The sequence below is a fragment of the Mustelus asterias genome, chromosome 3 (genome assembly GCF_964213995.1).
Source record: "Mustelus asterias chromosome 3, sMusAst1.hap1.1, whole genome shotgun sequence".
Lineage (NCBI taxonomy): Eukaryota > Metazoa > Chordata > Chondrichthyes > Carcharhiniformes > Triakidae > Mustelus > Mustelus asterias.
This window is the reverse complement of record NC_135803.1, coordinates 26,486,386-26,509,190: the sequence shown is the minus strand read 5'-3', so window position 1 is coordinate 26,509,190 and position 22,805 is coordinate 26,486,386. Positions and strand designations below refer to the sequence as shown.

Below are 22,805 nucleotides of genomic sequence, written 5' to 3'. Positions count from 1 at the left end.
TGCTACCACAGAGTTGGATGACTTTTTTGATTTCTTTGTTCATAACCAATAATTTTTTACATCAAACAATTCTTCATATCGCACCCACCTATCTTTATTTGGAATTGGATCTATTTCCTGTTAAATATCAGCTGGTATTTCGAATGGACATTATTCAAAAATGCATGATCATTTACACGTGGCATCGTGGTAATGAAAATAACCATCTTATTCCATCACCGAACTTTAATAATTCCACGCTGTGCCTTTTGACAGTTCATAAGTGCAGAATCCCAACATTCTCAAGAAGACATGAAACATTTTAGATTCAGAAAATAGTGTTGACAGGCCATTTATGCTAACTTTTATGCTTTGAACAAGATGTGGGAAACCTGTGAAGTCAGGTGCTGCATCCCTGGGGATTTGTGGAGAATTTCAAAAGGCCCTATCATGAAAGAATTACAGATCTTAGTTCGACAATTACCTCTACTCTCACTCATGAGCCCCAAAATTGTGCTTAGATGGATATTTCTGCAGTTGATGTGCAATGGTTTATATCTTGATGTTACAGAAGCATTTTCAAAAATGCAAGTCAATCTCCTGTGACATTGTGCACTAACTGAAGCATATGGTCACTCCCTTGCCTGTTGCTGCCCACTTTGAATAGCTATTTCTGTCCATCTTCCCTTACTTCTGCCTCGACTGTTTCTGTCTCAATTTATTTGTTTTGGCTTCTTTTCCTGTCATCTTCTGCTTCTCCTTCTGCCTTTTCCTTTGTTCTTTCCAGGTGGGTGGTGTGGACAAGAAAGTAATCACCAATAGCAGAGAGCAATATTTATGGAAGGGATTGTGCAAAAGATTTGACCAAAGTGGTTTACTTCTCACTCCTCCCTCATCACTCATGCTTCCTTCCACTCCTCACTCTCATCAAATCCTCTCGCCTTCCCTAGTCATAGAATCCTACAGTGCAGAAGGAGGCCATTCGGCCCATCAAGTCTGTACCAACCATAATCTCACCCAGACCCAATCCCCATAACCCCATACATTTACCCTCGCTAGTCCCCCTGGCACTAAGGGGCAATTTAGCATGGCCAATCCACCTAACCCGCACATCTTTGGACTGTGGGAGGTAACTGGAGCACCCGGAGGAAACCCACGCAGATACCGGGGAGAATGTGCGAACTCCACACAGAGAGTGACCCAAGCTGGGAATCGAATCTGGTTTCCTGGCACTGCGAGGCAGCAGTGCTAACTAACCACTGTGCCACTATGCCGCCCCTCCTAATTCTTTTCTTCAAACTGCATTTTCAAAGACATTGTTAGCAAACCTGAGGGTGCAGGTAATTGGTGGTAACTTTGCAATATGGGTTGGTAACTGGTTGGGAGATGGGATACAAAGGGTAAGGATAAATGGAGTGGATGTTGCTTGGATGGAGTTGACAAGTGGTGTTCCCCTGGAATCTATACTACGGTTTCAGATTTTCGTCATATATACCAAGAATGAAGGAATGGAAAGTTGGAGGCATAGTAACTTGTACAGATAGGAGTAGAAAGTTACAAAGTGGCAATTGATTAAGTAAATGAACAAGATTGTAGCAGATGAAGCTCAATGGGGGAGAAAGTTGATCCACTTTGGATCCAAGAAAGACCAATCATAATATTCTCCTCATGGGGAGAGGATAGGGAGTAACAAGAATATGGGAAAGGGAATTCAGTGTGCATGTGCAATCACTGAAAGCTAGTAATTAGGTACAATAGAATATTAGCATTTATGTCAGGGGGTTTGTCATCCATGCGGGGAAAGTTATGCTTCAGTTGTTCAGGTCTCATCTGATGTGCTGTGTTCAGTTTTGAGCACCGCACCTCAGGAAAGATTAGTCTTAGAGAAGATACCGCGTGCATCTTTTTAAAAAATCACTGCAGTCTGTATGGTATAGGCTTTCCCATAATGATGCAAGGTAGAGAGATGCAGGAGTTTGAAAATTGAAAGTTGATATATGCCCAAATCAGGATGATGTGTTATTGGAAAGGATCTTGAAGTTCATGATGTAATCCTGAGCCTGCTGCCCTTGTCCATCAAGGTTGTGGAGGTCAGGGTTTGAGAGATACTGCTGAAGAAACCTCAGCAAGTTACTGCAGTGCGCCTCACAGATGGTAAAACTGCATCCACAGAATGCCACCAGTGATGGGGATGAATGTTTAAACTTATGGGATAAGGTCAGCTAGCGTTGCTCAAATTGGTCATGCATCAGTCTCTTTTATGCAGTCAGGATGCCTGGTGCAATCCAATGCAGAAAGCAGAGAAGATAAGAGAGAAAGACTGCACAAGTTCCTCTATCTTTCCCTCTTCTTTCTGCTACTCTCCTTTACTTAATAAAGCCATTTAAATTGAAAGAAAAAAGGCTTACATTTGCATCACCCTTTATCTCTCAGTAACATCTCCAAGTGCTTCACATGAAATGAATGATTTCATAGTGCAGTAACTGTTATTTATATGAACTGGGTTGCAGTTAATTTTGCCTATGACAGTTACAGCTGATAGAAGAGAGTTCTGTCCCATCGATCTTGGTTAAATTCAATTCTAGGTCTTGGCTGTGAAAGGCAAGTGGGATATTTTGTAGAATTATGAAGAAAATGGCATCATTACATAATAACTGGCATGAAATATAGCATAAACGCAAAGCAGTAAATTCTTCCAATCTATCTCCATACTGTCTGTGAATTGCCAGGTTCAGCAATAGATGAGTTTGTGGTTATTGAAGATCAAGGGCAAAGCATGGAATTAATCTTAATTTCTGTCAAATGTGTATTATTAAATGTTGAGTAGAAAACTGAATAGGAAGATGATGCCTATTAACCTTGCTGCTTCTATATTAATTTTACTTTGCTTTTGAGTTTTTTACCTTCCAACTTACCTTCTTCATGTTATGCCTATCATTCTCCCTCAATTTGAGACAGTGGGCTGGTGACTGTGGTCTTCACCCTCTACTAGCTTATTCTAGCCACTTGGTACAATGGTACCTACCAGAAATGTGTCATTTGCCAAATCTGCAATAGGCTTTAACCCTCTTAAGGTTGAATGCCTGGTTAATGCCCCTTCTCCAATATGGATTTTCCCTGAGATACTCAAAGAATATAGGAACAGAGTAGGCAATTAGCCCATGAGCCTATTCCACGACCACTCAATGAGATCTTAGCCAATGTGTAACATAATCCATGTCCCTTACCCCTTAATACTTCTGAATGACAAAAATCTATCAATCTTAGACTTAAAATTTACAATTCATCTAGCAGCAATTGCCATTTGCAAAACAGAGTTCCAAACTTCTCCCATTCTTTGTAGAAGTGTGTCCTAATATTATTCCTGAAGGGCCGGTCTCTGATTTTTGGACCATGATCCCTTCTATCTACCCCATCACAACCCATAAACATCTTGAAAACTAGGTCAAATCATTACATAACCATTTGAATTCCAGGGCATACAATCCTTGTTTGCGTAAATCTTCCTCGTAATTTTGTGCATGGAGTCCAATCCTTGGTAAATCTATGCTGGACTCCCTCCAAGCCAATGGGCTGGATTTTTGTGGAGATGTGGAGACTGTCCCAATAGAGATGAGAGAACTGTTTTGCACAAATATCAGTAGTTCTGTGTTGTCACCGATTTCTTTTCAGGTAAATCAACATTGTAAATGTCAAATATGTTTGTTTAGTTGTAATACTTTTCTCTGAATTACTTTTTTAAAAAATCTGAACTGATTCTGAGTTGGTTATACATAGTCAACACTTCTAGGAAGTGACTGATAAGAAAAATCTTAGCGAGAAGGGAGAATATGACATTCCTTTTTAAGATTGCGAGGGGTACCACAGAGCCTCAGTGGTGTCCGTTCTTCCAAAGATTTGCAGACTGGTTTTTAATCCATAATTTTGCCATGCATCAGTTCTTGATATTATTAAGAAGGCAACAAATGAAGGTCGTTCAGCACATTGCCCAAGCATAACCCTAACAACTGAGCATAGTGCACCAGTAGAAGTATGAGGGCTGCTGCAATGCCCACCATTATGACTTTTTTATATGCTCATTCGTGGGACATGGGCGTCGCTGGCTAGCCTGCAATAATTGCCCATCCCTAGTTGCCCTTACTGAGTGGCTTTCCAGGCCATTTAAGAGGACAATTGAGAATCAACCTCATTGCTGTGGCTCGAGAGTCACATGTAGGCCAGACCAGGTAAGGATAGCAGATTTCCTTCCCTAAAGGACATTTTAGTGAACCAGATGAGTTTTTCCGACAATCGACAATGATCATTGTCATCAGTAAGTTCTTAATTCCAGATTTTTTTTGTTGAATTCAAATTCCATCATCTGCCACGGAAGGATTCAAATCCAGGTCCCCAGAACATTCGCTGAATTTTTGGATTAACAGTCGAGTGATAATACCGCTATGCCATCACCTCCCCTGGTGTTTGAACATGGATCTAACGAATAGTATAAAATAATTTAGAGACTAAACCAGTAAATTGTGATCCATTAAATGGAAGTTGCACTGAATGTTGCGGGCGGCACGGTGGCACTGCTGCCTCACAGTGCCAGGAACCCAGGTTCAATTCCCGCTTGGGTCACTATCTGTGTGAAGTTTGCACTTTCTCCCCGTGTCTGCATGGGTTTCCTCTGGGTGCTCCAGTTTCCTCACACACTCTAAAGATGTGCGGGTTAGGTTGATTGTCCATGCTAAATTGCCCTCAGTGTCAGGGGGGTTGGTGGGTAAAATACTTGGGGTTACGGGGATAGGACCTGGGTCGGATTGTTGTCGGTGCAGGCTCAATGGGCCGAATGGCCTCCTCTTGCACTGTAGAGATTCTATTCTAAAAGTGAGAATGTTGAATTTGATGATTCCTTTGATTAAGAAATAAGGCCACCAAATAGGATAAAAACAAAATTATTTATAAAAGTGAATTCTTCTGTTCTTCTGAATGGATCATAGAATCATAGAAACCCTACAGTGCAGAAGGAGGCCATTCGGCCCATCGAGTCTGCACCGACCACAATCCCACCCAGGCCCTACCCCCACATATTTACCCACTGATCCCTCTAACCTACGCATCCCAGGACTCTCAGGGGCAATTTCTTTTTTTTTAACCTGGCCAATCAACCTAACCCGCACATCTTTGGACTGTGGGAGGAAACCGGAGCACCCGGAGGAAACCCACGCAGACATGAGGACAATGTGCAAACTCCACACAGACAGTGACCCGAGCATCGAACCCGGGACCCTGGAGCTGTGAAGCAGCAATGCTAACCACTGTGCCACCGTGCCGCTCGGGTAACAAGACGCAGATTGAAAATGCAGTGATCATTTACATAATACATGCCACGCCTTTATAATAAATCATAGAATTATAGAATCCCTATAGTGCAGAAGAGGCCATTCATGGGAATAATAAAATTATGATAAAAAATGGTCCTCTAAGTCTGTCCACAATACCCAATGTAGAATTTTCGCAAGAGAACAATTTTAATAAACGCAATCCTTCTTCCACCTGAGCAACATTACTCCGGTCTCCTGTTCCCATAGAGGATCGTTCCCATCACTATTAACGTTGCCGTGCCATTTATTGTCTAACCTTAAATGTCCTCTGCCAGTGTCCATTCTGGAGTCCATGTCATATTTCACAAGACTGTCCAACTAGAGATCTTTGCAAACAGTTTGATAATCATTTTTTTAAATTCTGTTTTTATGGGTTTTTTTCAAATTCTGCCTTTTCATTTTAAAGCTCGTTTTTCCAAACCCATCAAAAACCTGATTGTCTGTCTAGAATATTTCAGTGACATCTTTAAATTACCCAAAGCAGATTCCTAAAACATAGAGAATCAGCCAATAGTGAGTTACAGTTTGACCCCTGAATATAGAGGCCATTTCTGTATACACTTTATCAAAAAGTAACTTGACGAGATTTGTTTTTATGACTTTACAGTCATTGAGGTATGAAAAGTATCTAGTTTCCATGCCACATGTGCATTTTAGAAACATTGAAAACGATGTTGCTGAATGCAGAATTCCCCTTACAATTGAGACCAGTGTAAATAACTAAAGACGTGTTGCTTATGAATGATACAATCATGGTCATCAGCCAATGAAGTCTTTGTGCCTCATGAGTGACGCTGAGGTGGGTCCAAACTAAAATTCATGAGCTCGGTGAAGATGCCTCAACACTCACCACGGGTCTATTTTAGTGTTGAAAAGCTACTGCTTCAGCTAAGCCTGATGCACAATGGGAGAGAATTGAAATCTTTAGAGTAAAATGAAATTACTAATTTTTTGAAAAGTTTCTGTAAGTTGGTCGTGACTTGGAGATCCCCAGTTCTGTTCTTAAGAAGAATGCAGGTTATCAAGGTCTGAAATCCAGCAGGAAATTACTAATTTTCCCCCCTTTTTAAACTTTTAGATATTCAAAGTGTGTTGGATATGAGTCAGACGTAATATTTTTATATATACCACCAGATGACCCATGATGTTGTTCACAGAGGTGGTATGCAATGTAATCCATGCGTGTCATTGCACTGCAGAGGTGCATTTGCATTTAACTTGGCCTGTCCCTTTAAGGTAAAGTAATTTCATTTGATGCCTATTCAGGACAACTGGAGGTCAATTGAGGGTTAATTGCTGCTGTTGAACGAAGTTTACAGATTGGCAGTTACTTGAAAATTTCCAGCGCCAGACCAGAAAGAAACCATAGTGAAATAACCGTTTCTTTTTTTGCTTCTATACTTTGGCACTTCTAATTCCCTAAAAAGGGTATGTCTTGTGCTGATGCTTTTGCAGGGTCTGGAATGCTTGGTGTTCTCTGCCTTGGTACCAACTTCTTCATCTTGTCTCCACCAAGCAAACATGATTTAACTTGCCTGTTTGGCAATTATATGTTTGTTTGTACTTTGTTTAAAACTGCAGGTGAGATGTGGGAAAGTATGTTATTGTCTCATGGTCATTGAATAATTTCTGTATTCCACACACATTTTAATCCAGAGATCCTAAATTTGATTAAAATGGGAGCTTTTCTTGAGTTACTAGATTATAATAATTTAAGATTTAATTTTCTTTTGATGGGCTGTTCTCAGCTGATACATTTTGTAAAAGCTGGATAGATGGCAGATGGTCTGTTTGGGTAATGCAGATCAGATGTCCATCTTATTACAACTTTGAAAAATTAGGTCAAAAAGTCATTTTCAACGAAACAGTTCAAACTGTAATTTAATGACTCAAAACATATTGTAAAGAATAAACTTGTTAACGAGAGGAAACTGGTGGGTTAACTCACCTTGAACATGTGAAAGGAGTGAACAGTGTGAGCCTATCATTGTTCACTGGAAGTGGAATTACTCCCAACTCCCACTATTTAAATTGTATTAGCTTGTTGACTTGTTTATAATCAAAGTGCACTTTGATTTATGTATCCTATGTGCACAGAATTTTACATTGGTTGGGGAACAGAAATATTAGATACAGGCAGATGTGTGTATTATATTGCATATATGTATTTGTAATGAGCTTGGATTAGATTTGATTTATTGTCACATATATTAGTATACAGTGAAAAGTATTGTTTCTTGCGTGCTATACAGACAAAGCATACCGTACATAGAGAAGGAAAGGAGAGGGTGCAGAATGTAGTCTTACCATCTTAGCTAGGGTGTAGAGAAAGATCAACTTAATATATGGTAGGTCCATTCAAAGGTCTGATGGCAGCAGGGAAGAAGCTGTTCTTGAGTCGGTTGGTACGTGATCTCAGACTTTGGAACCTTTTTCCCGACGAAGAAGGTGGAAGGGAGAGTATGTCCAGGTGTGTGTGGGGTCCTTGATTATGCTGGCTGCTTTTCCGAGGCAGCGGGAAGTGTAGACAGAGTCAATGGATGGGAGGCTGGTTTGCACGATGGACTGGGCTACGTTCACAGAACTGAATTAAAGGCCATCTAGGCTGTTCTACTGGCATCATCAATTATTGTTACAATGAAATACGAATAGGAATTGGGTAGAAAAGAAAATAAAATGATAAAAGCTTACGGGGATTAATTGTAATGTAATTTAGTACATTGCTGGCTAATTCTGTTTTCCATTTTTGCAGTGCCTACAGCCTTGCAAAGAGTTCTGGGACACCGATAAAAACCAGTGTCAGCAACAATGTGAGGTAGGAGAACATCTAACAGAGAATGTTAACAGTTACTTTGATTGAATTTCATTTGCTCAGTGTCAATTGTACCTTTTTGTTGCTTTCGTTGCAAATCCCATCATGGTGGTTTATGAGATTCTGCAAATGCTTCTGACCTTTCTGGATTGCAAACCCCCTTGTGTATCCTTGGGTAAGTTACAGGAAGAAGATAAAAAGTAGCTTAAAAATCCCAAATACATGTCTTTATTTTTGATCTATTCTTATGATATGGAATTGAGAGCAGGAAATCAAGACAAAGAGCAGTGTAGAGATTACGCAGGAGTCAGAGGGTTAGGACAAAATTGGACTTGACCGAGAGAGGAAGGAGATGGAAGGGGTGAGATCATAGAATCCCTACAGTGCAGGAGGCCATTCGGCCCATTGAGTCTGCACTGACCACAATCCCACCCTGTCCCTACTCCCGCAACCCCACATATTTACCCTGCTAATCCTGACATTAGGGTCAATTTAGCATGGCCAATCAAACTAACCTGCACATTTTTGGATTGTGGGAGGAAATCAGAGCACCCGGAGGAAATCCACACAGACACAGGGAGAATGTGCAAACACCACACAGACAGTCACTCGAGGCCGGAATTAAACCTGGGTCCCTGGCTCTGTGAGGCAGCAGTGCTGACCATTGTGCTACCGTGCAACCCTTAATGGACGGAGAAAAGAAGGAGGCAGAGAGCAAGCAACAGGTGAAAGAGGATGGGATGGAAGAAAGACCAGAGGAAATGGAGAACGCAGAGGAGGACAATGAGGGAAAAGAACCAGAAAAATCTTAAATGGAGAATGAATTCAATTGGCCAATGATGCTCCAAAAGAGAGATTAGCAATGAGAGTGGGACAGTGCTATTCGACGCTCAGTGCAGAGGAGCCAAATGCAGGAGGTTTGTTGAGTATACGAGGCAGGCCAAACAAGGCATAAAGCTGCCCAAAAACATTCAGCTGAAGTGAGTAACCATCATTACTGAATAATATGTGCAGACTTTCTGCTTCCATAGTTATTCCTAGGTTACAAAGTTTCTCTATGGGTGGCACGGTGGTACAGTGGTTAGCACTGCTGCCTCACAGCGCCAGGGACCTGGGTTCAATTCCCGGCTTGGGTCACTATCAGTGCAGAGTCTGCATGGTGTCTGTGTGGATTTCCTCCGGGTGCCCCAGTTTCCTCCCACAGTCTGAAAGATGCACTGGTTAGGTGCATTGGCCATGCTAAATTCTCCCTCTGTGTACCCGAACAGGCCCAGAAACGTGGTGACTCGGGGATTTTCACAGTAATGTCTTGCAGTGTTAATGTAAGCCTACTTGTGACACGAATGAATAAACTTTAAACTATCAAACATGAGTTCCGCCTAATACAATGCCTCTGTTTCGCAGGATCTCAGAAAACTGTTTGATGGTGGTTGGGGGAGGGGTGGGAGATTGGTGAGAGCTTAAATGGTTGAACGCAAATCTCCTAAAATCAAAGATTGGACCATTGGAACTAGCATGCTGCAGACCTTTTAGGCTGGGAGATTCAAAGTAGTCAATAAATGGAGAGAATTTAGATAACCACAAACTCAGCTGATATTTAGATTAAGTAGTGTCAAACAAGTTCTGATCAATGTAATTACCTTTCGCACTGCCACTGACAGGCATAAACCAGGAAGGCAAAGAATGAGATTTCCAAATCTCCCTTTAGTTATACTCATGACTGGAGTGTTTATTAGAGGTCAGTGTTTTCAAATCAAAGAATTTCCCTTTCATCTGAATTTCTTTCTTTAGAAACATAAAACTTCTGTTCTCAGAGTTCAAAAGAGGCTGTTTTGTTCTGGAGATGATGCGGGAAGAAAGTGAGAAAACTTTCGAATGAACAAGTTTGAGGAAAATTTTGCAGCTTAAACATCAATATTTTGCATATCCATTTCTGAATAATTCACAATCTAATATAGTCATTGCCTTTATGCATGCATGAGAAGGAAGCTAATGGCTGCCGTATTTTACTGATTAAAGAAATAAGACAATGTGCATCTAGAAGGGCTGGTTTATTGGTTACCCCTGATGTCTAAAACGATACTGATCTTGGACTCACCCATGCAGTGAGCATCTCATCTCATCTGGGCTGATGAACAAAATGCACACTAGATAGCTTTAGTTATGGTAAAGTGCTGAGATGGAGAAGAATTCAGCTGCAGGATGATTTCCAATCTCACTCCTTCCCAAATTGGCCAAATGGTAACATATCTATGAGCGCAGACCTGCAGATCTATCGCAATGAATTAGATAAAATTATAGGCCGTTTAGTATGTGGATTTTGTTTTATAAATAAAAGCTATTCGATTGTGAGCTGTGATGGCCACTATTACCCAGGGCAACAGTTTAAGTCACAGCTTTGGGTGGGATTTTACGGTCTCGCTCATCCCGAAACCGTAAAATCCCGCCCGAGGTCAACGGACCTTTCCATGGTCCGCCCCTCGCCCGCTCTCATTCCTGTGGTGGGCGTGGCAGTAAAATTCCGGCCAATTTTCTTTTTGTAGTTACTTTACATTTAAGAACCTGAATACTTATGTACTGGGTATATGTTCTGTCTCCTGTTCAACTATTGTATTACACACTGCACACTTAGTGAAATGCATGTTTCCAACTTTATAATGAGTAATTTCCAGGGATTTGTACAAACCATTCTACTTTGATTCCACTTAATTTGATAACGAGATGAGTGTTCTTTATTTTTTGTTTTTAAAAAAAACTTCCATCAAGTTTCCATCAAGGTTTAACAGTTTTAAACACTTTTTTTTGATAAAAATTCCATCAATAAAAAGTCAGTAAGTGAATTGAAACTCTTCTGCAATCCACTATTGTGGAGACTGATTCAGAAGGCTTTGCGTAAAACAGTGACGGCCCAATTCCTATCTGCGTTACACATTTCTAACTTCTATACTGGCAAATTTACTGCAACTGGCTTGCGTGGGAGATCGGAAACAGTGGAGATGATTGGGAGGAGTGGGGAAGGGGATGCCAGGGATGATCATGGGAGAGGGGGGTATACCGGAGATGATCGGGAGGGGTGGGGAAGGGCTGCCAGGGATGATCATGGGAGAGGGGGGTATACCAGAGATGATCTGGAGGGGTGGGGAAGGGCTGCCAGGGATGATGGTGGGGGGCAGGGGAAAACCGCAGATTCCTCATGGTGGGAGTGGGGGGAGTTGGGGCGCGCCAATCTCAGGGTAACCAGTTCCTGGCACTAAGAATCCACAGTTCGCCAGCGTGACGGCGGAAACCACGCTCATTCTTTTGGCAGTTAACCGGGCAATGGACCCGGAGAGTTCCACACCAGTTTTCTCACCAGAACTGGCACTCTGCCAAATTCTCAACATATTCCACCCATGATCCACAGTTCTCAAATGGCCACAGTGCTGTTGCCCATTCTGCATACAAAAAAACTTGACCTGCCCTGACATGTTGCCAAAACAAAACTCATATCTCAACCCAGACTTGATCAACCAAATCTTCCATATCCCAAAGAAATTGAAGGAGCAATTAGAAAAAAAGTTTTATTTTATTAATTCAATGAATTGGATCATGTTTTTGCATTCCAGAAGCACCATGAGTGTTTGACTAGCTGTGAGTTTCTGAAATCCACTCAGATGATGAAGCAAGGTGACTGTCCGGCACCACAGAAAGCTTGGGGCTTTGCAGCAGCCTGTGTCCAGAGCTGCAACTCAGACACAGAGTGCCCAAGTTCCCGAAAGTGCTGTTCTAATGGCTGTGGCCAGACCTGCCAAGCACCAGCAAATATGTTCAAAGGTAAGGAACACGCAGGCAGATTAATAAGTCACTTAGAGTGCAGTTGATTCTTATTTTATGCCTTGATGTATAATTCAGAGTATGTATGAAGTACAACAGTTTAAATCAAAATATATTTTTTTGTAGTTTGCATTTAAGTATCTGTATATTTATGTACTGGGCATTTGTTTTGCTTCTTGTTCAACTACTGTATTATATAATTTGGTTATTGCAGAGATGCTAATGATTTGAATTAAAACAATACATAAACATCTATAATGCGCAAAATAACCTTCCTGAGGAATAATCTGGGGTAATTTGGCCCTTATAAAAATTGACAGTTAGGCAGCAGGACAGAGTGGGATTTTTCCGGTCGTGCACGCCCCAAGACCGGAAAATCCCACCGGCGTGAACAGGAGCACGATTTTGGTGACGAGATTTTAAAAAAGGAAGCAACCCGAGATTAATAGCTGTCTCCACTAATCGACTTAATTTCGTTGGTCTCAATATCTCTTCCGTCCAGTTCCCCCAATGTCCTTAGCACTCCCTATTCAAACAAAATCGACAGAAAATGGTCCTTCTAATTATTTTCTCCAAGTTCAGGCTTCAAAAACGGCAATTGGCGATGATGCCTTTAGAACATCTATTGTGATGCACTGTATCATTGTCTATTTAATTTGATTTGATTTATTACTGCCACATGTATTAGTATACAGTGAAAAGTATTGTTTCTTGCATGCTATAGAGACAAAGCATAACATTCATAGAGAAGGAAAGGAAAGGGTGCAGAATGTAGTGTTACAGTTATAGCTAGGATGTAGAGAAAGATTAACTTAGGTCCATTCAAAAGTCTGATGGCAGCAGGGAAGAAGTTGTTCTTGCGTGGGTTGGTACGTGTCCTCAGTCTAGACAGCAATCATATCTAAATAGCCCTAATTTATTTTATATTGGACAATCAATGGGAAGATTTTCTTGGCGCAGTGGATCACGTAGGCATAGCAACCACTGCATCATAAAATTGTGCAGGTGAGAGACCTATAAAAGAACCCAGCCAATTTTCCCTCCTTTAGTTTAATTTTAGGAAAGCCATGTGTGCTCCAGCCCACCTAACTTTCTGAGACAGACCCAGGAATATCCCCTCTTACATTTTCAAGATAGAATTCTCCCATATGATATGCATGTCCCGCACACTTGTCCATAACTGTGTCCCATAAAACCTGCAGCTTGTTTGAGGGAAACCATATGACAACATGGCCTCTGACACCCTCTCTGACAGAACCTATATAAGGCTCCTCTCTAAAATAACCTCACACCTCATAAAATAGTCTAAAATAGTATGCCACATATATCTCACTCATTAATTAAAAACACATATAAAGATCCTGTCAGGATAATATTACCTGCTTTGGTTTTATGGTTCCCTCATTACTACATAAGCCTGAAAAGACCCTGACTGGATAATATCTCCATTTGGGGCAATCAGTCTTTGACAATAATAATCCATTTTCTTTATTGTATGTGTATGACTGACCTATTTTCTACATTACCCACTGTGTATTAGTAACCACCTAGTGCTATGTTTCCTGTGGAAGACTCAGTATATGTACAATGCACACATCCCAAGTGTCTAGCTTGCCTTGCTCAGCAAAGAAGTGGATATTTGAGGGAAAATTAGTGACGGAAGAACCGATACTCATTCAGCATCTTGGCTGCACTAATCTTTTGTACAGACATTACAGGCCTCCCATATCTGTGTTTGTCTCCATGGGCCACATTATAATTCTGTGAATATGGTTGTGTTTTTAAGACTTTTCTTTGTCATTTAAGGTGTTCCATTGAAGCCCAGGAAGGAACTGAGTTTCACAGAAGCCAAAAATGGGAATCTAGCAGTTGCATGGATGTCAAAGTTTAATATTTCCATGGAGCCGGTATTTTATATACTGCAGAGAAGATGGAACTCCGGCATGTATCCAATCGAAGATGATGCTAGCAAGTGGGAGACAGTTGCTTATGTAAGCTTATCATATAATTCTGACTTCTCAAACCAGACACCTCTTGATTCTTTTTGTTGAAATGTTATTTTATATATTAGTGTCACAAGTAGGCTTACATTAACACTGCAATGAAGTTACTGTGAAAATCCCCTAGTCGCCACACTCCCGGCACCTGTTCGGGTACACAGAGGGAGAATTTAGTATGGCTAATGCACCTAGTTCAGACTAGCTCTTACCTGGCCTAATCTGCACATGCCTAGTTTCACACTTCTGACCCACAAAAATCACACCTCAGTGGGAGTAGCTGATGATTGTAATAGCTAGTGCCACCATAAAACACACAGGCGTGAGCCCCCACCTGACCCAGCTCCAGGGTTGGGATTTACGATTTTCGGTCATTTCCGCTGATCTTGCCACAACAGAGAGTCTCTCCATCCTGGTGAAAATCTGGGCCTCACTTTTTCTGTGCCAATCTCTTCATCCAGGAGTGAATGCTCTATTAAATCTAATACAAACCAATCACCATACAGCTGATCAAATACAAACCAATCACCATACAGCTGATCGAATACAAACCAATCACCATACAGCTGATCATCTACAACACAGAGCCACCTCCCAGGCAAACCTCAATCCTGAATTCGATATTGTCCTATTCTGTGGCAGGTGGCACCCCTGAGAGGCTGCCTAGTGTTATAAGAAAAGGGACTGAGAGGTTGTTAAAATGGCAATCAGGAGTTTACTCTGCATTTTGTGATACCTTTCTGCTAACGCCATTTCAGATTCCACCCACCCCCCGGGCCAAAACAAGGCACTGACCACCTAGCTAAAGCAGGACGGGTCCAACTTTACATTCAGAAATTATGGCCTTGTGTCAATAACACAACTTTAACTCTGAAAAGTAAGAGACCTGGGCATGTTTACTCAATGACCAGACCACATGGGAGTCAGAATAGTGGCCAAAATCCAAAGAATCCCTACAGAGCAGAAGGAGCCCATTCAGCCCCTCGAGTCTCCGAAAGAGCATCTTTACCTAGGCCCACAACCCCGCTTTATCCCTATAACTCTGCACATTGATCATGGCCAATCCACTTAACCTGTGTATCTTTGGGCTGTGAGAGAAAACCGAGGCACCCAAAAGAAACCCACACAGACACAGAGAATGTGCAAACTACACCCAGTCACCCAAGGCCCGATTTGAACCTGGGTCCCTGGTGCTCTGAGGCAGCAATGCTAACCACTGTGCCACCATGCCAGAAGCCAGCAAGTATTTTCATTTAACTTTTTTGCAGGGTTATTAGGAGTGCCACTGGCCTGCCCTGAGCCCTGCACGGTATCCTTGGACCTCTGCAGTCCCGATCTTGCCTTTCCCTCTCATTGTCAGCGCCACCTTTCAACCTTTCAGCACAAACCTTATTCCAGGTTTCATTCCCTTGTGTCGCTGGAATGTCATGCTCCTGCCCAAAGCCTTGGCATCAATCCTGCCAGTGTCGGCAGGGACATGTCTCTTCAAAATGTTATTCAGGGCAGCTGTTAAAATGCCCATGCCTTACATTCAATTGTTCACAGGAAGTGCCTGTACACATACCAGCTGAATGTAGCGCACCCCAAGTTATGTCAGGGCTACACCTGGAGCTGGGGAAATGCCAGGCACTATGGATTCTTCCCTCTGCTCCCTACCCACTTAAATCTTCCATAACTGGACTGGTACCAGTCTTACCTGCTGAGGAGATCTGCTTCAGCACTCGACACAATCCTGACAAGGACCTCTATAATACAATACAACATCTTGTGTCCCTTGCATACGTCTAGTGGCCCATGTCCACAAGTGACACTGCTCCTGGCAAAACCATCATCACCTTAATTCCTAGAACAAGATTGACTGTCACTGAATTTACCAGCAATTATTGTGAAATCTTCATTGTACCATGCACCATTTTTGAGAACTTGCATAAGTGTCTATCAAATCACTTTTTTTTAAAATCTGCTCTTTTCCCCATGACATGCTTTCTTTTTCTCCGATGCCAGCCAGTTTCTTTACTCTTATGCCCACACCACACTGGTCAGTGCTTTAATTACAATACCAACAATCTCACAGTAGAAATTAATGGATCACAGTGTCCCAAATGTTTATAGATTGTCGCAGAGTCAGAGCTGAGGCAGATTACCTTTGTCCAGTGCAAGCAACACGCTGATTCTATTAACAAAGATTGAGATATTACATTGTACTGTATGTTGAACAGTGGGAATAAACACTTTTTACTGGCAATAAATGCCCTCAAACTGAACACATCATCGCATTTTTTTACAAACTTGGCTTTACGCCAACTATTGTTCCTCTAAATATGCTAATCCTCAGTAATGTGAAGATATTATTGTTAAGGCATTTAATCGCTTTCTAATGCAATACTTTAAAGACCAATTGGCATTTAATTTTAACGTTTTTACAAAGCCCATGGAACCTCATCGTTCATCATTTTGGTCCCCACGGACCAAATAAATATGTTGCAATGAAGTCCACAGTGAATAATTGCTCTTCATTTCCCTTTTTCCAATACCCCAGACAATAGAGGAGCATGTTGATCTGAAAAATATGAGACCAAACATATGGTACCAGTTCAGAGTAGCTGCAGTCAACGTCCATGGAACTCGAGGTTTCACCACCCCCAGTAAACACTTCCACTCATCCCGAGGTAAGTGATTGCTGCTGAATAGTGATAATAAGCATGCTTACTTGTAACAAAGAGCCATCAAATATCAGCACCGCCCCTCCCCCCCCCACCAACCCATCCCCTTCCTTGCCATCCACATAACCCCAGTCACATTCCAATCTGCAGAGAGCATTCAGATAACTGTGGCCAATTTTCATCAACACTGGAATTGAGAAAATTATGCTACGCTTAATGTTACCGACCAACTGTCTCTGCTTGCTTTCTAAACACTAAACAAAATTGGCTAATTGTGTTCTTGAATCATAGAATCCCTACAGTACAGAAGGAGGCCATTCAGCCCATCAAGCCTGCCTCGGCAACAATCCCACCCTATCCACGTAACCCCACATATTTACCCTGCTAATCCCCCCCAAAACAAGGGCGATTTAGCCTGGCCAATCCACCTAACCCCCGCACCTTTGGACTCTGGGAGAAAACCCGAGCACCCGGAGGAAACCCACGCAGACACGGGGAGACTGTGCAAACTCCACGCAGACAGTGACTCAAGACCGGCATCGAACCTGGGTCCCTGGCGCTCTGAGGCAGCAGTGCCAACCACTGTTGCCACCGTGCCACCCTTTTACTGACAAAAGATCTTTACCTTCCCGGTTTTCCTTTATGTTTTAAAACAACTCTTTGGCAGAGAAGACAGTGAAAAGAACCAACTTGATCCTGTTATTGTGATTTTGCCAGAAAGGCTGATGGGATTCAATTGTAACTTTCAAAGAGATTGTGGATCTAGACATGAAAATGACATTTTTTTCAGAACTATGGAACTAATTGGGTCTCTCTTTCAAATATGCAGCATAGTTGCAATGGGCTGGATGACCTCCTTCATTACTATAACATTCTGAGATTTAAAGTATTTCCTCAGATATCTTTGGAGGACAGTGAAGAAGTTTGACAACTGTCTCCAAAACTACTTTCACTTCCTTGTCACACCGACCATTCCTGAACTCCCCTATCTCTATCCCCTCCTCACCCAGCTCCCGATCTTAATCTAACTGACATTGCTAAGTGGCTCCCTTCCAAAACTACAGAGTTTTCAGAACAGGTTGTTGGATGTGGATCGGCCAGAAGCTTCTTCGGTGAAGTGGAAGTTCTTGATTAAGATTTCTTTTCTCAGCTTTGTAGCTACAGAGCATCAACCAGGCAGGGAAAACCTCGAGGAAGAGCTGAGTAAATGTAATAGGTTGAGTTCACATACCGTGGTGAGATATGCACTCTACTGTGCACCCTCTTTGCTTGTTTATCCTACATTTCCACCTCTATTTAACCTCACTCTGCCCTAATCAAGAAAATGATGGACCTAAAGCCCGTCTGGTGCTAAAAACTGTGTGATATCAGGTTGACGGTGACCAGTTTTTGCCCTCACTGTGGTAAAATGATTCATTTTTGCTTACACCTTCACTCTTAATGCCTGGCTGAAATTGGGTCCACTACCTGTGGTAGATCCTGGGAGTAATCCCCCCACAAGACCACTTTCCAATTGTGTGGGGAATTTTTATTCATTCTTCAACATTGAGTTGCAATGGGTTATTTGGAAACCCATTTGGAGTCCAAAGGTGTGCGGTTTAGGGGGATTGGCCATGGTAAATTGGGACTAGCAGGGTAAATACGTGGGGTTACGGGGATAGGCCCTGGGTGGAATTGTTGTCGGTACAGGCTTGATGGGCTGAATGGCCTCTTTCTGTACCGCCGGGATTCTATTCTATGATTCCAAGAAATAAATCCCTAAGAAATCCAAAGGGGATGATTTTAACCAGGGAGGGAAGCAAGAGAAAATCGCCCAGGTTACTTCCCCACACCAGACCTGACTTGCCACATTTTTAATCTGCTACGACTGGGTAGGCTGCATGGGTCCAAAGCTGACAGAGTCCATTTTAACATGGGCCCCAATGGGATCAAGGAAATATGACTGCAAGCGTTACTAGGGAACTTGAGTGGGAAATTACAATGAGTTTCCTGCAAGGTCAACCCAGTAAGAAAATGGTTCAGGAGAAGCCCAAAAAGGTTAAGTTTAAGATTTTTGTTTATTTTTCTTGTGGAACCAAGGGGAGTTCCTCTAGCCATCTCAAAGAATCCTCAACCACAACTCACCTGATTGTGGGACCTCCTCAGGAAGACCAAGCAGTGAATCTTTCTAATTCTAAACATTGCTTTGGAGGGGGGGGGAGCAGTGTAATGTCTGGCAACAACCCTGCTGACTCGATCTCTGGGAGCTCTGAGGGATTTAAGACCTTAATTAACAGCTGGATCCCTGCTCCATGGGGGACATTCCCCAGGACTTCCATAGTCAGGTGGAAATCCCACCCTCGAGAGCTGCCAGCCAGAGGCTGACATTTCTCCTTTACCGATAATGCCACAATTCATTTGGCCCTTCACCAGACATCATCGTGGGATTCATGGTAAAAAATAGGTGAGAGTGGTATGGGTATTATGGAAATTGGGATGTCAAAGGAAATGGGGGGGCCTTGGTTCAGTGAGCCTCCTCACCCGAGATGCCGGATTCCTCAATCAGGCACAGATTTGATTTGATTTTGATTTGATTTATTATTGTCACATGTATTAACATAGTGAAAAGTATTGTTTCTTGCGCACTATATAAAGCCTACAGTTCATAGAGAAGGAAACGAGAGAGTGCAGAATGTAGAGTTACAGTCATAGCTAGGGTGTAGAGAAAGATCAACTTAATGCAAGGTAAGTCCATTCAAAAGTCAAACAGCAGCAGGGAAGAAGCTGTTCTTGAGTCGGTTGGTACGTGACCTCAGACTTTTGTATCTTTTTCCCGACGGAAGAAGGTGGAAGAGAGAATGTCCGGGGTGCGTGGGGTCCTTAATTATGCTGGCTGCTTTGCTGAGGCAGCGGGAAGTGTAGACAGAGTCAATGGATGGGAGGCTGGTTTGCGTGATGGATTGGGCTACATTCACAACCTTTGTAGATCCTTGCAGTCTTGGCCAGTGCAGGAGCCATACCAAGCTGTGATACAACCAGAAAGAATGCTTTCTATGGTGCATCTGTAAAAGTTGGTGAGGGTCGTAGCTGACACGCCAAATTTCCTTAGTCTTCTGAGAAAGTAGAGGCATTGGTGGCCTTTCTTAACTATAGTGTCGGCATGGGGGGGACCAGGACAGGTGGTTGGTGATCTGGACACCTAAAATGTTGAAGCTCTTGACCCTTTCTACTTTGTCCCCATTGATGTAGACAGGGGCATGTTCTCCTTTACGCTTCCTGAAATCGATGATAATCTCCTTCGTTTTGTTGACATTGAAGGAGTGATTATTGTTGCCACACCAGTTCACCAGATTCTCTATCTCATCCCTGTACTCTGTCTCGCCATTGTTTAAGATCCAACTCACTACGGTGGTGTCGTCAGCAAACTTGAAAATCAAATTGGAGGGGAATTTGGCCGCACAATCATAGGTGTATAAGGAGTATAGTAGGGGGCTGAGAACACAGCCTTGTGGGGCACCGGTGTTGAGGATGATCGTGGAGGAGGTGTTGTTACCTATCCTTACTGAGTGCCTGTCAACGAGGGAAACGTCCTTATCGGACCACAAACAAACCCAACTTTGCTTGTCGGCCTTCTCATGTCAAGTGTCTCTCCCGCCCAAACCCCTGCAACCCCACTTAAGAGCTTCAATTGGAAGGCTGCTCATAAGCATTCCCATTCCGGACTTAATCGGCGAGGAGGTGGCAGGTCTTCACCCTGCATCCTCCCATCCAGTCAAACATCAACCCCCCCACCCACACACACACACATCAGAACTCACCTCCAAGGCGGGTATTAAATTCCAGCCAGTGTATCTGTGACAGACACAGTATTAAAGTTTCACTGTGTTTATTTGCATGTCACACTTTTGCTCCATAAATTGGGTGGGAAGTGGGGGATGCAGGAAGACCAGCCATGCGAACACTGCTAAAGAATTTCAGAACCAGAAGCAGTCCTCCGCTGACCAGCTTGTTTTACAGACTTTGACATGAATAAGAAAGTGGCAGGTCAGGGGTTTCATCCTGCAGGCCTCCCACATGTAACCCCAAAGTCCTCCTGATGAAAGACAAGTCCATGCTGATGATATGATGAAGAAAAGATACAACTGACAATGGATCATGTTGGACCGCAAACTAGAGGCAGGCCTCCACATTATCAAAGGTTTATCATTTTTCTTAATATAAAATAGACCTTTGTTCCCACAATGATGTCTTCTTTTTCATCACATGAAACATTTAACCCAAGGTGAAAGGGCAAGAGTTCAGCCTGACTCGAATGAGGATCACAGCTCAAACAGGTGCATTAGCAGATCTCTACTCATTGAAGAAGTCTCCTTGTTAACTATAAAAAAGATTTCATTGATCGCTCGCTTTTTTTAAAAAAAGCTAAAACCTCAGTGATGTTGCTGTTCTCTGAAACACCATTCAAACAAACTCTGCCGGTGGGGGAAAAGAAACAGCAGCTCGTTTGAGCAGGAGGCCAAGCCTTGAAGTTTGATTTGTGACAATAGACCACTGTGAGGACCCCAGTGCCCTTGTCCAAGTGATAAAGGAGCTGTCAGCCTTTTATTCCTCAACACAAGCTGATAAATCAGGAGGGGGAAAAAAAACATCAGAGAACCAACTCTGAAACTCACTCACTTAATTTGGCAATATTGGATTTCCTATGTCCTTGTGTGTGTTCCAAACGACCCAAAAGTCATCCCCATGAGTTTCAAAAAAACATTGTCTCTAGCCAGTAATCTACCATGAGGACAATTAATTACAAAACTATTGAGGCATTATACGTTTGTTTACTTTCAGATTGTTCTGTGCACTGGTTTGTAAAGTCACTGCACTCAGTGATTTATTGTGGCACTGCCTCACGTGGAGGAAAAGAAATATCATAAAAATGGTGCAGTCAAGCTCATCTGTAATAATAAAATGTGATTGTATTTGGAATCTTAGCTGTGCACTTAGGCCAATATCTTATAAATAATAGTTAATTGTGACACATGAACATCACCTTTATGTTTACAGACCAATACTTTATGATTTATATTTGCACCCACGTATAAAACGTTTTCCCACATCGACACCTTCTGGTCAACATTTTTGTGAAGAATTGATGCTAAGGGATTGAAATTGATCAATGTTGACATTGTAAAGCCCGCTCTTAGCAAATCAGCGGACAATTTTTCACCATTCTTGGGTCAGAATTTTACCTGATGAAAACAGGTGCATGCCCTACCTGAACTCTCATGAGAAAACAAAGAACAATACAGCACAGGAACAGGCCCTTCGGCCCTCCAAGCCCGCGCCGCTCCCTGGTCCAAACTAGACCATTCTTTTGTATCCCTCCATTCCCACTCCGTTCATATGGCTGTCTAGATAAGTCTTAAACGTTCCCAGTGTGTCCGCCTCCACCACCTTGCCTGGCAGCGCATTCCAGCCCCCCACCACCCTCTGTGTAAAATATGTCCTTCTGATATCTGTGTTAAACCTCCCCCCCTTCACCTTGAACCTATGACCCCTCGTGAACGTCACCACCGACCTGGGGAAAAGCTTCCCACCGTTTACCCTATCTATGCCTTTCATAATTTTATACACCTCTATCAAGTCTCCCCTCATCCTCCGTCGTTCCAGGGAGAACAACCCCAGTTTACCCAATCTCTCCTCATAACCAAGCCCCTCCATACCAGGCAACATCCTGGTAAACCTCCTCTGTACTCTCTCCAAAGCCTCCACGTCCTTCTGGTAGTGTGGCGACCAGAACTGGACGCAGAATTCCAAATGCGGCCGAACCAACGTTCTATACATCTGCAGCATCAGACCCCAACTTTTATACTCTATGCCCCGTCCTGTAAAGGCAAGCATGCCATATGCCTTCTTCACCACCTTCTCCACCTGTGACGTCACTTTCAAGGATCTGTGGACTTGCACACCCAGGTCCCTCTGCCTATCGACACCCTTTATGGTTCTGCCATTTATCGTATAGCTCCTCCCTACATTATTTCTACCAAAATGCATCACTTCGCATTTATCAGGATTGAACTCCATCTGCCATTTCTTTGCCCAAATTTCCAGCCTATCTATATCCTTCTGTAGCTTCTGACAATGCTCCTCACTATCTGCAAGTCCTGCCAATTTTGTGTCGTCCGCAAACTTACTGATCACCCCAGTT

At 42.6% G+C, this 22,805-nt stretch overlaps 1 protein-coding gene across 2 annotated transcripts in view; it reads left to right on the top strand.

The window, feature by feature from the left end:
• anos1b (anosmin 1b) overlaps nucleotides 1-22,805 on the top strand; it is a 147,840-nt gene that overhangs the window by 67,779 nt on the left and 57,256 nt on the right. For both annotated transcript variants that reach the window (XM_078206350.1, XM_078206358.1), the window contains exons 3-6: nucleotides 8,095-8,157; nucleotides 11,760-11,967; nucleotides 13,774-13,958; nucleotides 16,504-16,633. In XM_078206350.1, the coding sequence (XP_078062476.1) occupies nucleotides 8,095-8,157; nucleotides 11,760-11,967; nucleotides 13,774-13,958; nucleotides 16,504-16,633 (586 nt within the window). The remainder of the gene's footprint in view (nucleotides 1-8,094; nucleotides 8,158-11,759; nucleotides 11,968-13,773; nucleotides 13,959-16,503; nucleotides 16,634-22,805) is intronic.